Source organism: Corella eumyota, chromosome 2 (assembly GCF_963082875.1).
Source record: "Corella eumyota chromosome 2, kaCorEumy4.1, whole genome shotgun sequence".
Taxonomy (NCBI): Eukaryota; Metazoa; Chordata; class Ascidiacea; order Phlebobranchia; family Corellidae; genus Corella; species Corella eumyota.
This window is the reverse complement of record NC_137491.1, coordinates 21,234,895-21,253,935: the sequence shown is the minus strand read 5'-3', so window position 1 is coordinate 21,253,935 and position 19,041 is coordinate 21,234,895. Positions and strand designations below refer to the sequence as shown.

General features: G+C 28.5%; 2 protein-coding genes across 2 annotated transcripts; one reads left to right on the top strand and one right to left on the bottom strand.

Annotated features, from left to right (window-relative positions):
• Positions 1 to 1,863: 1,863 nt before the first annotated feature.
• LOC145741860 (uncharacterized) lies at positions 1,864 to 10,765 on the bottom strand. The gene is made up of 4 exons (XM_082559528.1): positions 10,724 to 10,765; positions 2,583 to 2,792; positions 2,308 to 2,497; positions 1,864 to 1,916 (listed from the first exon to the last, which is right to left on the bottom strand). Exons 1-4 carry the CDS (start codon positions 10,724 to 10,726, stop codon positions 1,879 to 1,881), a joined length of 441 nt encoding a protein of 146 aa, XP_082415654.1. The 5' UTR covers positions 10,727 to 10,765; the 3' UTR covers positions 1,864 to 1,878.
• Positions 7,739 to 17,218, top strand: LOC145741856 (uncharacterized). The gene is made up of 11 exons (XM_082559523.1): positions 7,739 to 8,083; positions 8,325 to 8,445; positions 8,744 to 8,794; positions 8,949 to 8,993; positions 11,858 to 12,934; positions 13,785 to 13,851; positions 14,603 to 14,789; positions 14,906 to 15,126; positions 15,752 to 15,896; positions 16,244 to 16,345; positions 16,459 to 17,218. Exons 1-11 carry the CDS (start codon positions 8,045 to 8,047, stop codon positions 16,765 to 16,767), a joined length of 2,364 nt encoding a protein of 787 aa, XP_082415649.1. The 5' UTR covers positions 7,739 to 8,044; the 3' UTR covers positions 16,768 to 17,218.
• Positions 17,219 to 19,041: the final 1,823 nt, after the last annotated feature.

Genomic DNA, 19,041 nt, shown 5'->3' with positions numbered 1-19,041 from the left:
AAACATACAAACTGAGTCAGCACTTAGCAGTCAATTATTATTTAGTATACGCTATCCAAATTCATTTTATTAATGAAATAATCTAGAATCCTTAAAACTAGTTTAAATTTTGCTGCAAATTTGATTTATAACTGCAAAGCAACTTTTAATGGTTTACTGAACCTTAACAAATATTTACCGTACCTGTACGAGCCATGGTACACTTTATATCGTTAAACCAATAAAAATGAGCATTTGCTGATATAAAAATTTAATAGTAAAAATGTTATATAAAAATCGAACTCAACCAGTTTAAAACAAAAATTTGCATTTCAAAAAACAAATGAGTCATAAAAATACTATTCCAATATTGCAATGTTTTTAGCAATTTTCTGAACAATTTTTTATCTTTTGAAAATATTTAAATAGTTTTAGTTTTTTTTTACAACACAACTTGTCTATTTTTAACTTAACCTTGAACTTAGGGGCCTGCCATATTAGGCTCTTACACTTTTTTGAACCCCTTTTTACCCCTTAACCCCTTCTAACTTACCCCTTATATTTAGATTTAAAGTGTTATCGAACCATAACATTAAGTTTTTTAAATAAATAAAACCTAACGCAACTGCAGACACTGAAAATTCAACAATAAGCTTAATTTGTAATAACCTTGCAAGTAACGTAAAAAAGTCACATGGTAAGTATTATATTTAAAAGCAAAGTTACATGAAAATTTTTCAGCAGTTTTTATCAAAGAGTAACCGAATTATTGCACGACTTTGCGTAATAAGTCTTAGGGTACCTTTACCACATTTATTTGGTTAAAAATTTGGCAATATCCTCCAAAAAATATTTATAACATAAACTTACCCAGTTTTAAACGTTCGAGAATAATTTAAAACATTGTCAATATTTAACCAAGGCGTTCCAGATGTAGACAGAAATTTTTTATCATAGAAGTCAATAGACGATAAAATTACTGAAATAAAACAGAAATCTAGCTTTAAAATTGATAATTGCTTAAAAACAAATAAATTATAAACTTTAACTATTCAAAAAGTACAACATTGCGTATGGAACATAATTTTTTAAATTAGCTTTCTTTAAAATACGTCTTTTAACCCTACACTTAACATTATTATTTATTACTAAAAGATAGTAGGCAATCATTTAATGATCCTTTTTAAGTGTCTTACCCATTTTCTTAGTATAACCACTATATATCACTTAGAATAAATCCGTCATAAGCCCAGTTTCACTTTTTTATGTTTTAATATTAAATTATTTTAAAACAACTATTTATGCTGACAAGCTTTAACGTATTTTTCCTCTCTGTTTTAATAAGTTCGAATGCTTTTAACTTTAACTTGTTTATCGAATTAGCGGGTGTTTTAACAACTTTTTCACATGGAAACTCTAACCTCGTTTTTCTAGTATTAAATCATTTTTTCAACAAGTCATTTATGCTTTTTATTAAGTGCAAATGTTCGTTTTAAAAAGAGCAAGGCAATTTTGTTCTTTTGAACGGACGCCACCCAATAAACATGGATTTAGACATTACTTAAATTTAGTGTTCATTTTTTTTGCTAAAATTTTCATGAAATTGGTATTTAATAAATTTGCGACGTGGACTGCTGTAGAGTAAGTAGCTTAAAGATTTTTCTAAACGACGATGTAAACCAACAAATAAAACGAAATGGCCAACAACTTTTTAATTTTATTTTTACAAAAAATTGCTCAATTTGATATTTATTCAATACTATTGCTAAAAACACCTGCAGGTTATTTGACGTTAATATTTATATCTATACAACAACAAAAAGCAGCTGATTAAAAACTTGAAACAGGAATCAAATTGAATCGTTTAATTAAATACTAAAATTCACATAAAAATAACTTTTACCAAGAACTACGAGTCATGGTGTAATTACGTAGATCTGTTAATAAATAAGTCAATTAGTTGACAACATAAGTTCATTTTAATTGTTTATTTTTTAAGGTTTGTGCAGTTGGAGTGTATATACGATATCCGTAAACGCCGGGCTCAAGGGCAAACAATGTAACACTGTATGGCTAAAACCTTAAGGTTTTAATGTGTATACCACACAGAAACCAAGTTAAATGAAACAGTTTTTTTGTTTTAAGCGGCACAAATGTTGTACTATTTGTGCTTTAAACATGAGTCACAAGCAAATCCATATTTAATAGAATAAAACTACGATCTTAAAGTAAAACAAAAAACACTTAAATTTATAATTAGGGATAATAATATTTTTCTTACTCTTTCACTGTGCAAAGAAAATCTTACCATAAGCAAAATGTACTTACTATGCCTAGAAGAGCATCGCAGATGATTTTCCGCCACCACGTTGTCGCTCTCTCGCTGTTGCTTAAAAACCGTTTCATGATACTGCATAGACGCCTTGAGTCTTTCTCTTTGGGGGAAATCCATCCGGAAATCTCTGTTACCATTCCGGTTGCTCGCTGACGCAGAGTTTGTGCTTCCAGGATTATTCATCTAGGAGATATTATGCAAAGATAGTTTTTATGCTTTTTGAAAACGGGTAATTAAATAAACGTGTAAAGATAACTTTGTTTTTTACCACTAATATGTTGTACGTGATGTTTTGGCGATTTCGCTCCCTTCGTCTTTTTTCACGACGTTCTTTTTGTTCCTTTTCAAGACGTTTTTTTTCGTAGCGTTCCTTAAGTTCTTTTTCATATCGTTCCTTTTGTTCTTGAAGTTCTTTTTGCTCCCTTTTAAAACGTTCCCTATTGCGACGTTCACGGCGCTTTTTTTGTTCCTGTTTCCACTAAAAATATGTAATTACAAAGTTTTGATATCGATTTACCACTTACAGCAACAAGCAATATTTTCATTACCTGTTCATAATCCATTTTCAACAAATAAATATAAAAATTCCTTTATATTGTATAAACATCAACAACTAAAAAACAGTTTGCAAAATAAATTTATACAAACTTTAAACCAAAATACTTTAAAAGTTTAAAAGATATAAAATCTTTTAACCTGTGGAACATAAAACGCGTTGTTTTTACATAATATCCATCGTTGTACCAGCGCCCCATAGAATATTTTTAATTTTAAAATGTAACAGAAAAGTTACGCATTTGACGTAACAACCAGTGGTATTATGTTGCTATTGGTTTTTTGTCATGACAACATTAGTAAGCAATAAAATGTGATTGGTGGATTTTAATCACGCCTCTTTTTACCAGTATGCAAATTAGTGTTTGCAACTGTTTTTCTTTGTATATTGATAACTCTTTTAAATTCAGCAAAACTGTTGTTACATTTACATAGTAAGTAACACAGTCAACCAACCATGCTGCAAGTTTTGTTTAAACAAAACTCAGATTGGTCCGCGGGCAATAACTTGTGCCAAAGTAAGGTCAACTTTTATTTGAACAAAACTTCATTTAAATGTTTAAGCAAACTAAAATTTGACATTAAGCTAATTTAAGTACTTTAGGTGTCTACGTGTTTAATTTATTTAGTGAAAGATAACATTAAAGGTTGTAATATTTTTTGTTGTTTAATTTAAGATTTATTTTATAATTTTTTTTATTTGGTTATTTAAGCTTTGACAATTCTAAATTATTATAAAAACAAAATACATAAACATATGTAAATCTAAACAATTTTACGTAAAAATAAACCCAAAAAAAATTGAAAACTAATAACATCACCAAAATTAAAAAACTTAAAATATGATCTTACACAAAAATATACGTTAATATAAAAACAAACTTTATAACCCTGAGCTTTTTTGAGAAATTTAGCGTTATTTTGATGAAATAAGCCACCGCAAGTAGTCGCCAGCGAGCAAGCGTTTAAAAGAATAGATATAAGTTAACAAATTCTGCCAGCAAAATTTATATTTATAAAACATTTCACAAAATATTGAATCAAGTATTTGCAAACCTAATGTTATGTTTAGATTAAGCGATTTTATTTCAATATAAAAGCGTGTTTAGACGTTAAGTTTTACCTCTTAAAATGTGTTTTGTATAATTCCTACACTATGGTTTTATTTATTGTATCTTTTAAAATTCCTATCGTCGAAGATTTATAAACATCAACAAACATCATTTATTAAAAATTATTTAACTTCATTATCTTAAATTTTGTTTAAAAACTTTAAAATGTTAAAAAAAAATAAAATTATTTAATTCGCAGCTGTTACGTCACAATAACTGATTGTTTACTTGTAGATTTTAATCGATACCATCAACTATTTGTGACGTCATAATTAAAGTCGCGCCGCCACACCTGTGTCATGTTTGACCTCGGTGTAACCTCAAGGTGAGAAGTCAAATCTGTGTTACGTCATAGTCGATGACGTTCTAATTCAACAAGCTTGGAGATATCGCGATCGTGATTCATTGAAGTTAATTGTGACGTCATAAAAGTAATTGTTCCAGATAATGTAAAGAAAACTTCGGAAACAACAAAAAATTTAAATTTGTTTTAAAATTGTTTTATTGTAAACAAATAAAAATATTAAAAAAATGTTTATTATTAATTTAAAAACACTAGTTTTGTAAATTTAAAAAATAATGTGGTTAAAATAAATGCAAAAAAAGATAAAATAAGACTTTTAAGTATAAGCTATATTTCACTAAACGGTGTTAAAATGGTTTGAAATTGAGCTTTTCAAACACGTTACTTGATGTATAAAAGAAATGCTAACATTTGCATTATATTGGTGTAGTGGTAGGAACACTTGCTACACCACCATGAGGTCGTGGGTTCAATCCCCACTGCTCGAATGCTGCAGCGAGTAAGGCGCTATAAACATTATGAAATCATTATCCTGCTGAGCCAGCACTTAATCAGCAGCATAATTATCGGGCAATTATAATCTATAATATTCCAAACTGCTGAAGGCAACTCGAGACTGGGTTGGAGTAACTAATGTTACTTTATGTTTAAGTCGCGCATTCGACTTTCCCACATCGAGAATAAAAATATATACAATAAAAATTTTGAACTATTTTTTAAGTTAAAAAAAAATATGCAAAAAAAGTTTCACATCTTTGCAGCATTGCTTATTGCTTAAAACTTCAAAGCAAAATAAACAAATAACAACAAAAATGTGATGTTTATTTTCTTATTTACAACAAAGAACTTGTTATATTTCAACCAAAACCATCAGAAATATCCGAACTTAAATAATTCCGCCTCAGGGCAAAGTTGTTTTAATCGTATCCGAATTTTCGAATTTACAAAATAAATAAATTTAATTTTACGAGTTTTTATGAGATTGACAACTTTTAAATTAATTAAGTTTTGCTTTTTTAGTGCACTACAAAAATAACAATTAATGTAAAGTGTCTTTGAAATTACTAAATTTACTTTTTTTTACTAAATTTAAATATATAATATATATTTACTAAATATTACATTTTAAGTTAAACAAGATTAGATAAAAATTAACATTTTAAACAAAGATTGTGTATCTATAATTTAATAATATTTGTGTATCTATAATTTAATAATATTTAAAATATAATTTTTTTTTTATTTTGGTTTTTCGCGCATTGATAAAAGTAAATAATAAATATGATATACAATTATTATTACAATAATGCGACGGGAAAAAAATGACAAAATTAATTTAATGATTTAAAACATGTCAAAAGTATTAATGTTTACATAAAGATTTTAAGTATATTATGGCATGGTTACCAAACCCAAAAAAAATTTAAAATGCATTTTTGTATATTCATTAAAATTCATTTATATTTTATTATATATCAAAATTTAAATCATTTTAAAAAATTGATTTAATTTTAAAGCAAAACTGGTAAAAGCAAAATCGATAAATTCTGTCGAAATATTCTGATATTATCGTAGACATAAAGCTAAGATTTTTATGAATGGAAAAAATAAAGAAACAAGGGGAGAAAACGAGAGAATAATAGCTCTGTGACGTCACATGAAGAGAAAAAGGGGTTTGTACGAATGTCTCTTATTCATAAAAACTAGATATTGCCGACAGCTACGGTATGTTGGCGTCTTTACTTTAAAGTCTTTCTACAAATAAACTCAGAATAATTCAGTCCCAACTTGCAGTTTTTAATTAAAATCGTTTAAAAATTGATTTTTTTTAATGTTTAGCACCACCAAGGCGTTTTAAATGGTAGAAAAAAACGGTTAAGAGTCGAAATTCAGGCAGTCTAGTAAGATAGAATATTTTAAAGCAAGTTAACGAGTCTGAAAACTAAAATTAAATGAAGTATATTATGCTGTAGTGCTATTGCAATTTAGTTGTTGCATTTAATTGTTAAAAACGTTATAAAACAAAGCTTATTGTTGTTCATAATTGAACTAGTGAATCAAGCAAATAATATAACGGATTGTGACGTCATAATATAAGGTTTGAATAATTGGTAACATCCCATTGTTATTGCAAGTATTTTAGTTTTAATAACTTGTCAAAATAAGTAAAAAATTACTAATTTAAACTTAATAAAATTAACAATTACAATTCTTAGTTAGTTAAAAGAAAAAAATTAATTAATTAAATAATTTTTGTGCATTTTAAACAAATTTAAATTAAAATTGTTCTATTTTTTACTAGATTTGTGACACATTTTAACGTAAAAACATAAAAATAAGAAATCTAAACCGAGTTGGTCTACTTTAAGTCGTTACAATATACTCCTCGAACAATATAACCCTTTCAATATCGGCGTACATTTTATCGTACATGATGCACGGAATTGGGATGGGTTGGTATTGAAAGGGTTATTTGCGCAAACACTGTTTAAAAGTCGCGAGTAAACAGAAATCGACCTAATTTGAGTTCTCAGTTTTTAACACGAGAAAGAAATACCTTTTCTTTTTTAAATTTGAATTAAAATTAAATTGTGAATTTAATTATTTTGATAATAATATAAATTTTAATAAAGTTAATGTAAATAAAACGCTAAAAATATTTAAAAAGATAAAGTTAATATATTGTTAATTAAGTAATTACTATAATAAAGTAATTAACACATAATATTTACTATTTTAAAACGATTTTATTTTTATTTTTTAACTTTTAGTAAAAATGTTGAATTTTTTAACATCACTCAATTTTAAATACCATTCTGACACTTAAATGAAAGTTGTGACGTCACAAATATTGATTATAATTATTTAAATCAGGTGTTAATGTCACGTGATGAACTCAGATGAACTAAATGCAATGTCATTATTACAAAAATTTTAAACAAATTTTCGAATTTATTTTACCCAAAATTTGGCCAATAACGAAATTATATTGATTAAATAAATAATTAGCGGAGAAGAATTTTAATTTTTTAATTATCAAAAGTAACTTTTTAAAACAGATATAAGTTGTTAAAACTCAAATTTTAAAAAACAAAAAAAAATTTACAAAAAAAAAAATAAAAGAAAGTAAAACAAAAGATTCCTTAAATGATTGAATTAAGTGTAAAAGACCACGAAATGTCATTTTAAATAAAATGTCACTAAGTTTATTTTAGGAGCGGAAACAATTAATCAAATTTCTCTCTGGAGACATCAACGCAGCTGCAAGATTTCTGCAACTTTTTAAACAAATCTTAAAAACTCTGTTTTTTAAATCTTAATATTCTAGAACCAACAAACCATTTAACAATTAATTTTAACCAAATTTATTTTTATTACAAATTCTTTATTAGTAAAATTTTATTTTAAAAACGTAAGAAAAGGTAGAAATAAAAATATCAAAAATTCCTTATGTCGAAAATAACAAAAACAGAATAAGTTGAAAAAGTTTGTTTAAAAAATTGCCGATTAATGAAGTTAAAATTGTAAACTGTCAATCAAAAACTTTTTGCCAAAAAATTCAGACAAAAATCACGAAACACATCAATCAAAACCGATCATTGTTTCAAACACGTGACTAATTATGACGTCACAACTTTCAATTTTAATCTTTTTATTCCAGGAAATAAAAAATTAGTAAAACTTATTTAATGACGTAATAAAAGGTGAATAAAATTAACTGTGACGTAATTAATGACGTCATGAGCATTGGAGTAAACGATGTTTGACCAAGAAGTTCCGTTTTTTACGTCAATACAGGTAATTATGACGTCATAATTGAAACTTCCTAAACAACGTGTTAGCGGTGTCGTAAAAACATTTTTTGTTGTTTAATTGTTGGCAATTAAAATTTAAATCTTTTTTTTTTGTTTTTATTTCTTTGATATTTTCTAAAATCCATTGCTACCTAACAAATACAAACAATTAATTTAAAAACCAGCAGAAAAAAAAAAATTTAAAAAACATTTTTTTTTTAAATTTTACAATTTTTTTTTCTCAGAGCCTACCTACAATGACCAACAATCCCCCAAACAATGGAAACAATGGAAATAACAATGGAAACAATGGCAATTTACCAAATAACAATCGAAAACAATCGGACGATTTAACTTTTGACGACGGTAAGTTAAAACTTAATTTTAATTTTAAAAATTTTACCTAAAAACATTTTGCACCAAAGTTTTATGATGTCATATTCTAGACATTTTCCCCGACGCTACGTCACAGTCGAAGTATTGCTGTTTTTTGTTACGTAATAATAGTATTGCACATAAACCATAAAAAAAATGTGTTTTTTTTTCTAAATTTTATATTAATTTTTTAAATTAATTAAGTTGCTTAAATTTATAAAATTTTAATAAAATAAATTTATTTCTTTTTAACTTTAAGTTTCGTTTTAAATAAATTTAATTTTTTTAGATTTGTTGCTGACAGAGTTTAATATTTTACAAGAAACTTGGTTCGGCGAAGGTAAACATAAATTAAAAGTTACTAATTAAGATTTAATTAATTTAAACAAATAGTCAACGAATAATAACAACTTTTATTTTTGTTTAAAATAACAAATTTATTTAAATTTTTCGAAATTTTTTTTGAGCAATAATTGTAACAAAAATATTTTTAGATGGAGACAGGGATGGTGACCAATTTGTGCCCGAGGTCAAAAATCGTAAGTTTTTTAATATTTATCCGCTTTAATATTTGTTTCGCGGAACTTCGCCAGTAATACAAAATAAGAGTAATACAAAATAAGATTTTATTTTTTACAAATTCGAATTCTCGTTAATTTTGGCAGTTATTTGGTAAAAAGGAAATGCTTTAAATTCTCGTACGAATATGACGTCACAATGTCACTGTTAGGTCGTAATTGTCGCGAGAGACATCCGTTATTGTTAGACTCAAAACATAATATATTTCGGGTTCAACGAAATCAAAAAATTTAAAAAAAATTAAAATTTAAAGTAAAAATAAAATCTTGTATATTTATAAAAAGAATCAGTTTTATGACGTCATTATCAAACCATTGTTGACGCCTAAGGCGAATAGATAGAAATTTATCAAAGTTTAAATTTTTATAATTTTCTTACTCATAAAAATAAAACAAAAAACCTAAATTTACAAGTTTTAAATTACTGATAATTTCCCTTTAGTCACTTGTTAAAAAACAACTTTAAAATTTTAGTCTGTAAATTTATTTAATTTGTAATACAGGGCCTAAAAATAAAAAAAAACATAAAAATAATTGCCCAAAAATAAGAAATTATTCTAAATATTCTATATAGTAAATATGTTTTAAATTCTTAATAAAAATATTTTAAATTTTTAATTTAAGCAGTGTATTATAAGCTCCTATAGAAAAAAAAATTGTAAAAATAATTTGTATATATTATTAGCTCCGATTTTTCACTTAAAAAAAATTTTAAATATTATTTTTTCAGTAGTATATTATATCATAAAGCAAAAATATACAAAACTTGTAAAAAGCATAAAAATCAATATTTTTAGCGTTTTATTTAAGTTTAAAAAAGTGTGAAAAACGATGTAAAATTGCTCGCTTTTAGCTCCAATTATTTTCGGCTTTTTGTCGAAATTTAACTCAAAATTTCCGGTTCAACAGAACTTAAAACCGTCACGGTCGCTTATTTTCACTAATGTTCGTGTCTTTTCCACTGGATTTGTATCGAATAGGTGTGAAAATAAAGTTAGCGTGAAGTTAATATTTCCGAAACTTTCGTTTAAAATACGATCAATATTTGAGAAAAATTTTAAAGAATTTTTTAAAATTGTTATTTCAGCTATTTAAACTTTGTTATTTTTTTTATTTAAAACATAAATAATTCCTTTTACAAATAAGAAATAACAGAATTTCCAAAATAAATTTACGCCTTTTTATATTTTTATACTTATTTTTGAAAAGAGTGATAAATAAACCTTTTTTAAATCATATAACTTTATGTTTAAACTGTTTACATAATTTAAATTAATAAAAAACAATTATATTTGTAATTTATATTTAAATAATGTTGAAAATAAAACATTGTATTTAACATTAATTTAACATTTTCAGATTTTTAAATGTCATTTAAAAATATCACACAGATCGTGCAATAATAAATCACTCCGCGCAAAATGCGGCGCATGAATACATGCGACACGCACGCGCACAACCGCAGAACTCGAATTTTGTGAATGACTTTTTTGTTCTGAACGAAATAAACCAAAGCGAGAGAGAAAACAAAAAGGAGAGAGGCTCCCTCTCTTTTATTGACAGACCTCTCTCTTTCATTCTCTCGTTTTTCTCTTTCGTTTTTAAAGTAAATTTTTAACTGGTTAAAAGCTATCTGTTAAATACACACAATTTTTACCAATTCGGAAATACAATATTTACTCAACACTTACCATTTTAGCATTATTTCAGCACTTTTGAATGTTTAAACTTGCTGATGCTTACCAAAATGTAAACAAGTGCGTCACTAATAAAAATGAGTAACTTTAAAAAAGAGGAAACAAAAATACGATTTTTAAACCTATTTCTTGTTATTAATACTGTATTTAATACATAAATTTGTATTTTTAAACACCAATAAATGTACTAAATCTTGAAAATTGATTAAAATATATATATTAAACATAAGTAATTTAGATTAAGTTTACCTTAAATTTAAGACTAAAAATGAACGTCAAACGTAACTTTAACACAAACGTTCAATCAATCGAGTTCTAATTCCGATTTTAATCTTTTAATCCGATAAAAAAACGGAAAAAATAGGATTACACGCCAAACTTACATGCGCGTGACGCATTGCACGCAGAAAACCGCGTGCCGTTAATGTCATTAATTAACTTGAGCGACATATTTGTGAAAACCAGTCGTACTTGGCACCAAAAATTGAACAACTCAATTAATTACAACTTTTAAATGCTTAAACTTGCAATTACAACTTAAAAATTCAGCGTGGCATTTTTGCCAAGTAGTACTTAACATTTCAAGGCTAAAATTTATTAATATTTCCGTTTTTTTAGTATGTTTATCATACAATACAGCCTTTGTTTAATATTCATCTTGTACTTTACATGATGTGTAGTCTAAATAACATGCTAAACCAACCTGTAATCAGCTCAAAATGAAGCTAAAAATACAACTCACATCTGGCTGACTATAAATCATTGTCATTCTTAAGCCCACGTCTATTTTTAGCTTTAATTTTGTTTTGAAACAAGTTTTTTGTTAACATTATCGACCACAAAGCTCCTAAAATAAACAAACTAAAATCTGCATTTACACAAAAAATAACTTTTATTCAGTATGTGTGGTCATTTTTTAAGTTAACTTTTATGCAGTATGTTTTGGAGTGATTATTTTATTTATTAAACAGTTTATCCCCAAAATTAATTGAAAATCGCAACGGGTTTTTAGGTTAAATTCTTTGCAATAACATTTATTTTAACCAGAAAAATCTTTTACAAAAAAAATTTATAAAATTAAAGTTTTATTAAAGGCCAAACTTTCTTCAATTTTATTTTCAATTTCAGTTGTTTCGCTTGAAAATAATTCCAGTCGCGAATCCAAGGTTCCTGAATATTCATCCGCCGCCCTGACGTCATCATCAGTTGTTGCCAACGACAACGTGTTCCCGGAGTTCTCCTCTCCACCTTCCTCTTCAGGAGGAGTTGGAGGAATTAGTGGGAGGAGCAGAAACGCGTCTGGATTCACCAATGATGATGACAGGAATCTTGAAACTCCGGAGTTGGACGCGTTGGAGGATCTGGGAACAGATTTCGGAGTGGAGGCGGCTTGCTTTGGCGTGCCTGATGCGCATGCGCAGTGGAAAGCAACAGTGCCGGTCGAGATACCCGCCAAACAGTCGACTTCGAGCCTAAACCGATTAAGTTGGGATAAAAATTTACCGAACCCATCCTGCGAGTTTGAATCCAACCAACAACAAGTTCGAAAGTTCAGCAACGAGGTTCCCTACGTCACCAACCCAGCTGTCAATCAAACAAAGAACGTGTTTTTTAACGATGACGTATACGCGGCGTACAATAATGACGTCACGCACCCGAACCGCGCGCAGTGCGCAATAGACAATTACGAAAACGCAAACTACAGACCCGAGATGTACCCGCCCCAGTACCCCCCTAACTATCACCCCCAAAACGAACCACCCCCTCTTTCACATTACCCCACTCACAGTTACCCTAGCAACAACCTACGTCACGCCAGTGACTCGGTGTTAACAGCGCCGTACAGCGACACCGCGTGTTACGACAACCGGGCGAGGATGTCGAGTTGTCCCGACGAGTTAGTCACCCCCTATTATAACCCTTACCCCTACCCACCCCATAATCCTGGTAACCTAGCAACCTGTAACCACGTGGTAAGCAACCACGAAGATGCCAACCTAGCAACCAGTAACCATGTGCCTGACAACGTCCGCCTAACAACCGGTGTCCATGGGAACGCTTCCATAGCAACAGCTCACCTAGTGGGAAATCAGGTTCCCTGTAACCAGGCAAGCGGTAACCTAGCAACGGAGCAAATACCGCCCCAAGTGGCCACAAATGATTTTGAGTTTCGACAACCCGCGCCCTTAAGGAAAGCAACATCAGGTTAGTTTGAATTTATAAAGTGACGTCATAGTTAAATTTTTTCATGTTTTTGACGTCACAAGATTGAAAACTTAAAAATTCTGACCCCAATAAATAAAAAATCGTAATTAATTTTATGTTTTTAAGATATTGATTCCTAAATAAAACTCTAAAGGATTTATTTTTTGGCAAATTAGTTTTACACAAATCCAAGTTAAAATTACCATTTTTACCATTTTAAAATTTAGTTGTCGAATAATTAAACCAAAAATGTGTTAACCAAAAAAAAACAATATTTTTTTGACATATTGTTATTAAAAAATTTTCACGAATATAACGCAATCCCCAGGAAATTATACAAAAATTTTATTTCAATTTTCGAATAAAAAATGTGGATAAATTTCTATTCTTCAACCCAATACAAAAGTTGTTCTGGTTAAAATGTTCGAGTGTTTGCCTAATCAACTTTGTAAAAACAAACAAACACAGGCGTCTACCTTAACCATACATAGGTGGGCATTTAATTTAAATTATTCGCTGGTCAATTTTAGTAAAAAACAAAGAGAAATTGTGATTTTTAAACAAATCCACGACAAATATTGAAACAAATTGTTCAAAAACAAACAAATTATTATTACGTCATAAACTAGTTATTATTACGTCATAAAATAAGTTTGTGTTTGAATAATAAAGACTTGTTTCCATTTTTATTGTTTTTAAATTTTTTACGACAATATATTCTTCAACTATGACTTCAAAGATGGGAGATTGTGACGTCATATTTACGAGTTTAAGAAATTGTTGCAAAAATTTATTTTGTTTTTAAGTTGAATGATCAATTAAATATTTTAAAAATTTTATTTTTTAACAGAAGTCGCATTTCGACGTAACAGATCCTGTGCTATGACGTCACAACCAACGAGCCAGCATGATATAAGGTAAATCGATAATATAAAATTAATTTAAGATTTATGAGCAATGTGACGTAATAACCTTCGTTTGTTTAAACAATCGAGGTCAAATATGGCGCGATTTACAGACATAAATAAATCTGACATTTAGAAAATTTAAAAAAATAATGTTTTCAACAATTTTAACCCTTTAACAATGCGCCTATGCTTACGTAACAATCACTTTAAACGGTTGACCAACTTTCGTTCCGACCCGACAGTTTTCTAAAACATTTCGGAAGTTTTTAATCTTAAGCATTGTCATTCTTAACTCAAGTGTGACGTCATAATGGTGGTTTGTTGACGGTAACAATTTCGTATTTTTCGTGCCCGATGTATTTGACTTTAAAATGAAATTTAAATTTTTATTTAAAAAATAATTTAAATTATTTTAAATAATTAAAAGAAGAAAATAAAAAAATCAAATCAAATTCTAAAAATTTTCTAAAAATAAAAAAAATCGCAAGTACTATTTAAATTAATTAATGTTAAAATTTAAAAAAAATATAAAAATAAAATAAATTTTGTGAACTATTTCCGATCGTTTCCGACTTTATGTCAACAATTACTTTGTGACGTCACAATCACTATTATATTCCACCCTCATTGTTAAACCTACAATCACTATTATTATCCGATTGTTACACCACAACTATTGTCACAACCTCTACCGTGACGTCATAATCAATTCATTCATTGTATCAATCGCATTGTAACGTAATAAATCTTTTTTCAACAGAAATCGACCAAGATCGGAAACGTTCGTCGATTACAACCTTGACCGACAGTCTATGACGTCACAACTAGTACGTACAGCGTCGTTGGATCGGAACGTGCGCAGTAGATTTTGTGCGCAGGACAAAAATTTGTGTCGAAAAAATTCGGCCCCGGCAAAGTCTCCGCAGCGCCACCATGCGATCAAGCAGGTTCGTTCTTTATTTAATTGTGACGACAAATTTAGAATTTGTGACGTAATAATAACAGTAACTTGTGACATTTAACTATTATTCGCTGTGATTTTAACCCATTTATGACGTCACAGGAGCTTCCTAACATGTTACCGAACGACGCGACTCAAGTTCGAATCAAGAGCGAGCCTCGCGAACCCGATGACGTCACGCCCTATTATGGGTTCAACAATCAGGTCGATAGGAAACCTTCGGTAGTTGGGTTCGAACCCGGGCGTGTGAAACAACAAGTTGAAAGCTTCGAGGATGCGGAACAACAACAGAGAGAAATTTTGCAGATTCCGACAGAATTACGGTAAATTAAAGCTCTGTAATACGGAGACGCGGAATTTAAGGGAAGGGAAAATGAAGGACAAAAATAAAGGAACCAGAATTTCTAATTCACTTTCTGTTCCTTCATTTTTTGTTTTCTTCATTTTCCGTTCCTTTATTTTTCTTTCTTTTATTTTCCATTTACTCATTTTTGAGCTATATGCTAGAACGCGACCATTTTACCGAAAAAAAAACATTTTTTCCAAAAACAACATTTAATCGAATTTAGGTCAACATTTTATTAGGAAATTTTAAGAGAATTTATCAAAAATAGGGCTGGGGTAAGCTGGGGTTAATATTAATTGTTTCATTGTAGATAAACTGGTGTTTTCAGGCACTGGGGTTTCCAAGCTTACCCCAATATTTTTGTATTACCCCAACACTAACCCAAGATTTATTTAGCGGATCCACCAATCTAACGCAACCATTTTCCATATCTACCCAATCAAATTTACCCAATTTAACCCCACTATTTTTATATTAAACCCATATTTACCCACCCCTACCCCAATATTCTCATTATTACCACATATTTTTATGTTTTATCTATATTACCCCAATATTTATATATTGCATGCACCAATCTAACCCACTATTTTGATCCCCAGGGAACCTAGTGGTTCATACGGACGACGCGGGAGCCTCCAGTTGTGGCAGTTCCTGGTTTCCTTGCTGGAGGATCCGGTCAACAATCAACAAGTCATCGCTTGGACCGGAAGAGGACTCGAGTTTAAACTAGTCGAGCCCGAAGAGGTGAGTGACGTCATTAAAAACGATGTGACGTCAATACAAGTGCATGATGTCATTAATTTGTTCGTAAAGTGTGACGTCAGCAAAACTATGTGACATCAGCAAAACTATGTGACGTCACAAAATATATGGAAAAAATATAACGTCATTAATTTGTTAAGGTTTGACGTCATCGATCATTTTTGACGTCACAAAAATAAAAAAAGAGTTTGACGTCATAAATTTGTCGGTTGGTTTTGACGTCATCGATATAAGCTATTTAAAATGCGTCGTAGTGTTTGTAAGAAAATTAAAACTCGTTTTTATGGAAACGTGACGTCATCTTTTAACGATATTCTCAATTTATTCAGGTCGCGCGAAGATGGGGAGTTCAGAAGAACAGACCGGCGATGAATTACGACAAATTAAGTCGATCTCTCAGATATTATTACGAGAAGGGAATCATGCAGAAGGTTTGTGACGTCATAATAAGAAAGCGCATCTCTAAGAATTATTAAAATATTGTAAAATCCATTTTTCTAATTTAGTTTTAACCGAATTTAATCGACATTTTTGTATCCGTCAGGTGGCAGGCGAGAGGTACGTTTACAAGTTCGTATGCGAACCCGAAGCTTTGTTCAGCATGGCAGGGTCATTGACCCCGGATCGTTGCCCCCCTTTTCCCTACTTTCACCCAGGGTTTGGCGGGGTCTATTTCCCGCCCAATTACCCCGGTTATTCCGGCGGGTATTACCCCCCTCACCACCCCCGCATGCATAAACCCCATATGATGACGTCACGATATCACCATCATCACCCTCTACGTCATCGGTTCCCCGTGCACCAACAAAACGCGCAAGGACACCACCAAGTGACCGGAGTGGGGCCACCATAAGTTCAGGAAAATGTCAAATAAGATTATTATGATGACGTCACAATTATTACGTCATAATTGACAACGTGCCACATTATTTGTGACACGCGCCAAGGTTTTATTAAAAACGTGGTACAAAATTTTAAATTTAAATATGACGTCACAAGTAATAACTTTATTTTAATATACGTAGTACCACGATATGACGTCATAGTTAAAATCAAGTTTCTTAAAAATTTTGTATTTTATATTATTTCAGAAGTTTCATTTTCAGATTATTTATGTTTTTATGACGTCAACATTTGGTGACGTCAACACCAAAGATTATTAATTGTTTATAATTAAAATTACTTTGTTTTTTAGATTTTATGTTGTCATTAATTTTGTATTTTTGGCCTTTTTAGTTTTTTTTTAATTTGTAATTTTTTTCCCAAAAACCAAAACTGCCATTTTCCTTGCAAATGTATTAAATAAAAGCGCCTTTAAAAGCTTGTTTTTAGATTTTAAAAACCACTACGTCACAATAGATTAAGTGACGTCACAACCTCTGTAAAGTGACGACAACAAAACTCCAAATTAGACTTATATTTAAAAACAAATTAATCTTTATAAAAACAACAAAAAAACTTGGTTCTGTTTTGTATCGTGTGAACGTAACAGAAGCTCATTATGACGTCACTATACAAGCAATTGTTTTATACTAGGAACACTTAAAGTAGAAAAATAAACATTCAGGATCAATTTCAACGAAAATTAAAAATTTGTTTAATTCGTTTTAAAAACAATTAAGTTAAGGATGTTGTTTTAAATTTAATTAAGGTCAAGATCTATATATGTGTGTCTATTTAACTCCTTTATTAGCTTTTAAAACTGGTTAAAGAAAGCTTTTTATTATTAAGCAGAGTTCATAGAGTTCAAGGAATATTTTAAATCGGAAAAAATTATTGATTAAATTTTTTTTTTAATTTTAAATGATAAAGGCGCAAAATGAAGATAAATTTCATTTATTTTATAAGTTCAGTAAAAAAGAATTTTTAAAATTAACCAATTTGCTCGAAAAATTTAATTTGTACCGTTTTTTATATTTAATATAGTTAAGTTAATAATATAACCTACCATTTAAAATTAAGACAATTTAAACATTATAAATAAATTTACAAATTCATATTCAGTAATTAATATTTAATAAATTTAATAAAAATAAACTTAAAAAATTATTAGGTTTAACAAAACAATTGTCATTGTTACGACATTGTCACGTGACCCAAGTTAAATTTAGCTTGGTTAATACAAAGTCATTTTACAAATAAAACTAAAATAGAAAAATAAATAAAAAATTAAAAATAATTTTTACTAAAATAAAATTAAAGTTTTATTAAATATGTTAACATTAAATAAACTAATATTATTAAAATAAAATGTGATGTTTAAAATTCTTGAACTTTAATAACCCTTAATTTGATTGACAGGTGATAAAAGGTCAAATAAAAGATGACTCAGAAAAAATCGAATTTTTAAATCATTATTTTTGGCATTTTGAAAAAAGTAAAAATATTTGAATATTTAATATTTTAAAAATCGTGACGTCACTATTGACATTTTTAAGTTAATAAATAATTAAATAATGATGAGTTAATAATGGTGTATTATTACATCACAGTATATTTTAAATTTAAATTCAAACAAGATTTTTTAACCTCGATACTTCTAAAATTAATTAATTAAAATAATAAAATTAAAAAACTATTAAATAAATAAATTTTAATTAATATATAAAACTAATTTTTATTCAATATTAATTGAATAAAACTAAAATTAAAAATAATTTTTCGTTTTAAATGTATTTTTAATTACAGTAATTAGGTTTTTCTAACTACTATGACGCAACAAATTCGAAACAATGTCATATTGTTGCGTATTAAATATAATCACTTTTCTGTTAAATTATTTATAAAGAAGCAAACTTAACATTTCAGTGAAGAGAAAATATTTTTCGGAATTATAAAAGACAATTTTTTATTAAATTTTATTCATTTTAAAATTTTCTTTTGTTTAAAACTTGAAATAATATTCTGATATTTATTTAAAGTATATTTATGAAGTATAATTATACTTTTTCGCGTCATAAAGTCAATATTATTACGCCTGTTGTGTTATATAAGACTAAAAAATGTTAGTTGACCTATTTTTTTTTAAATCTTTGTAAGAACTAGTTTAAATAAAAGAATTCGTAAAAAGTTTTTTTAGCATTTATTTTAAGTTATATTAAAACATAGAAAAAAAACTTGTAAAAAT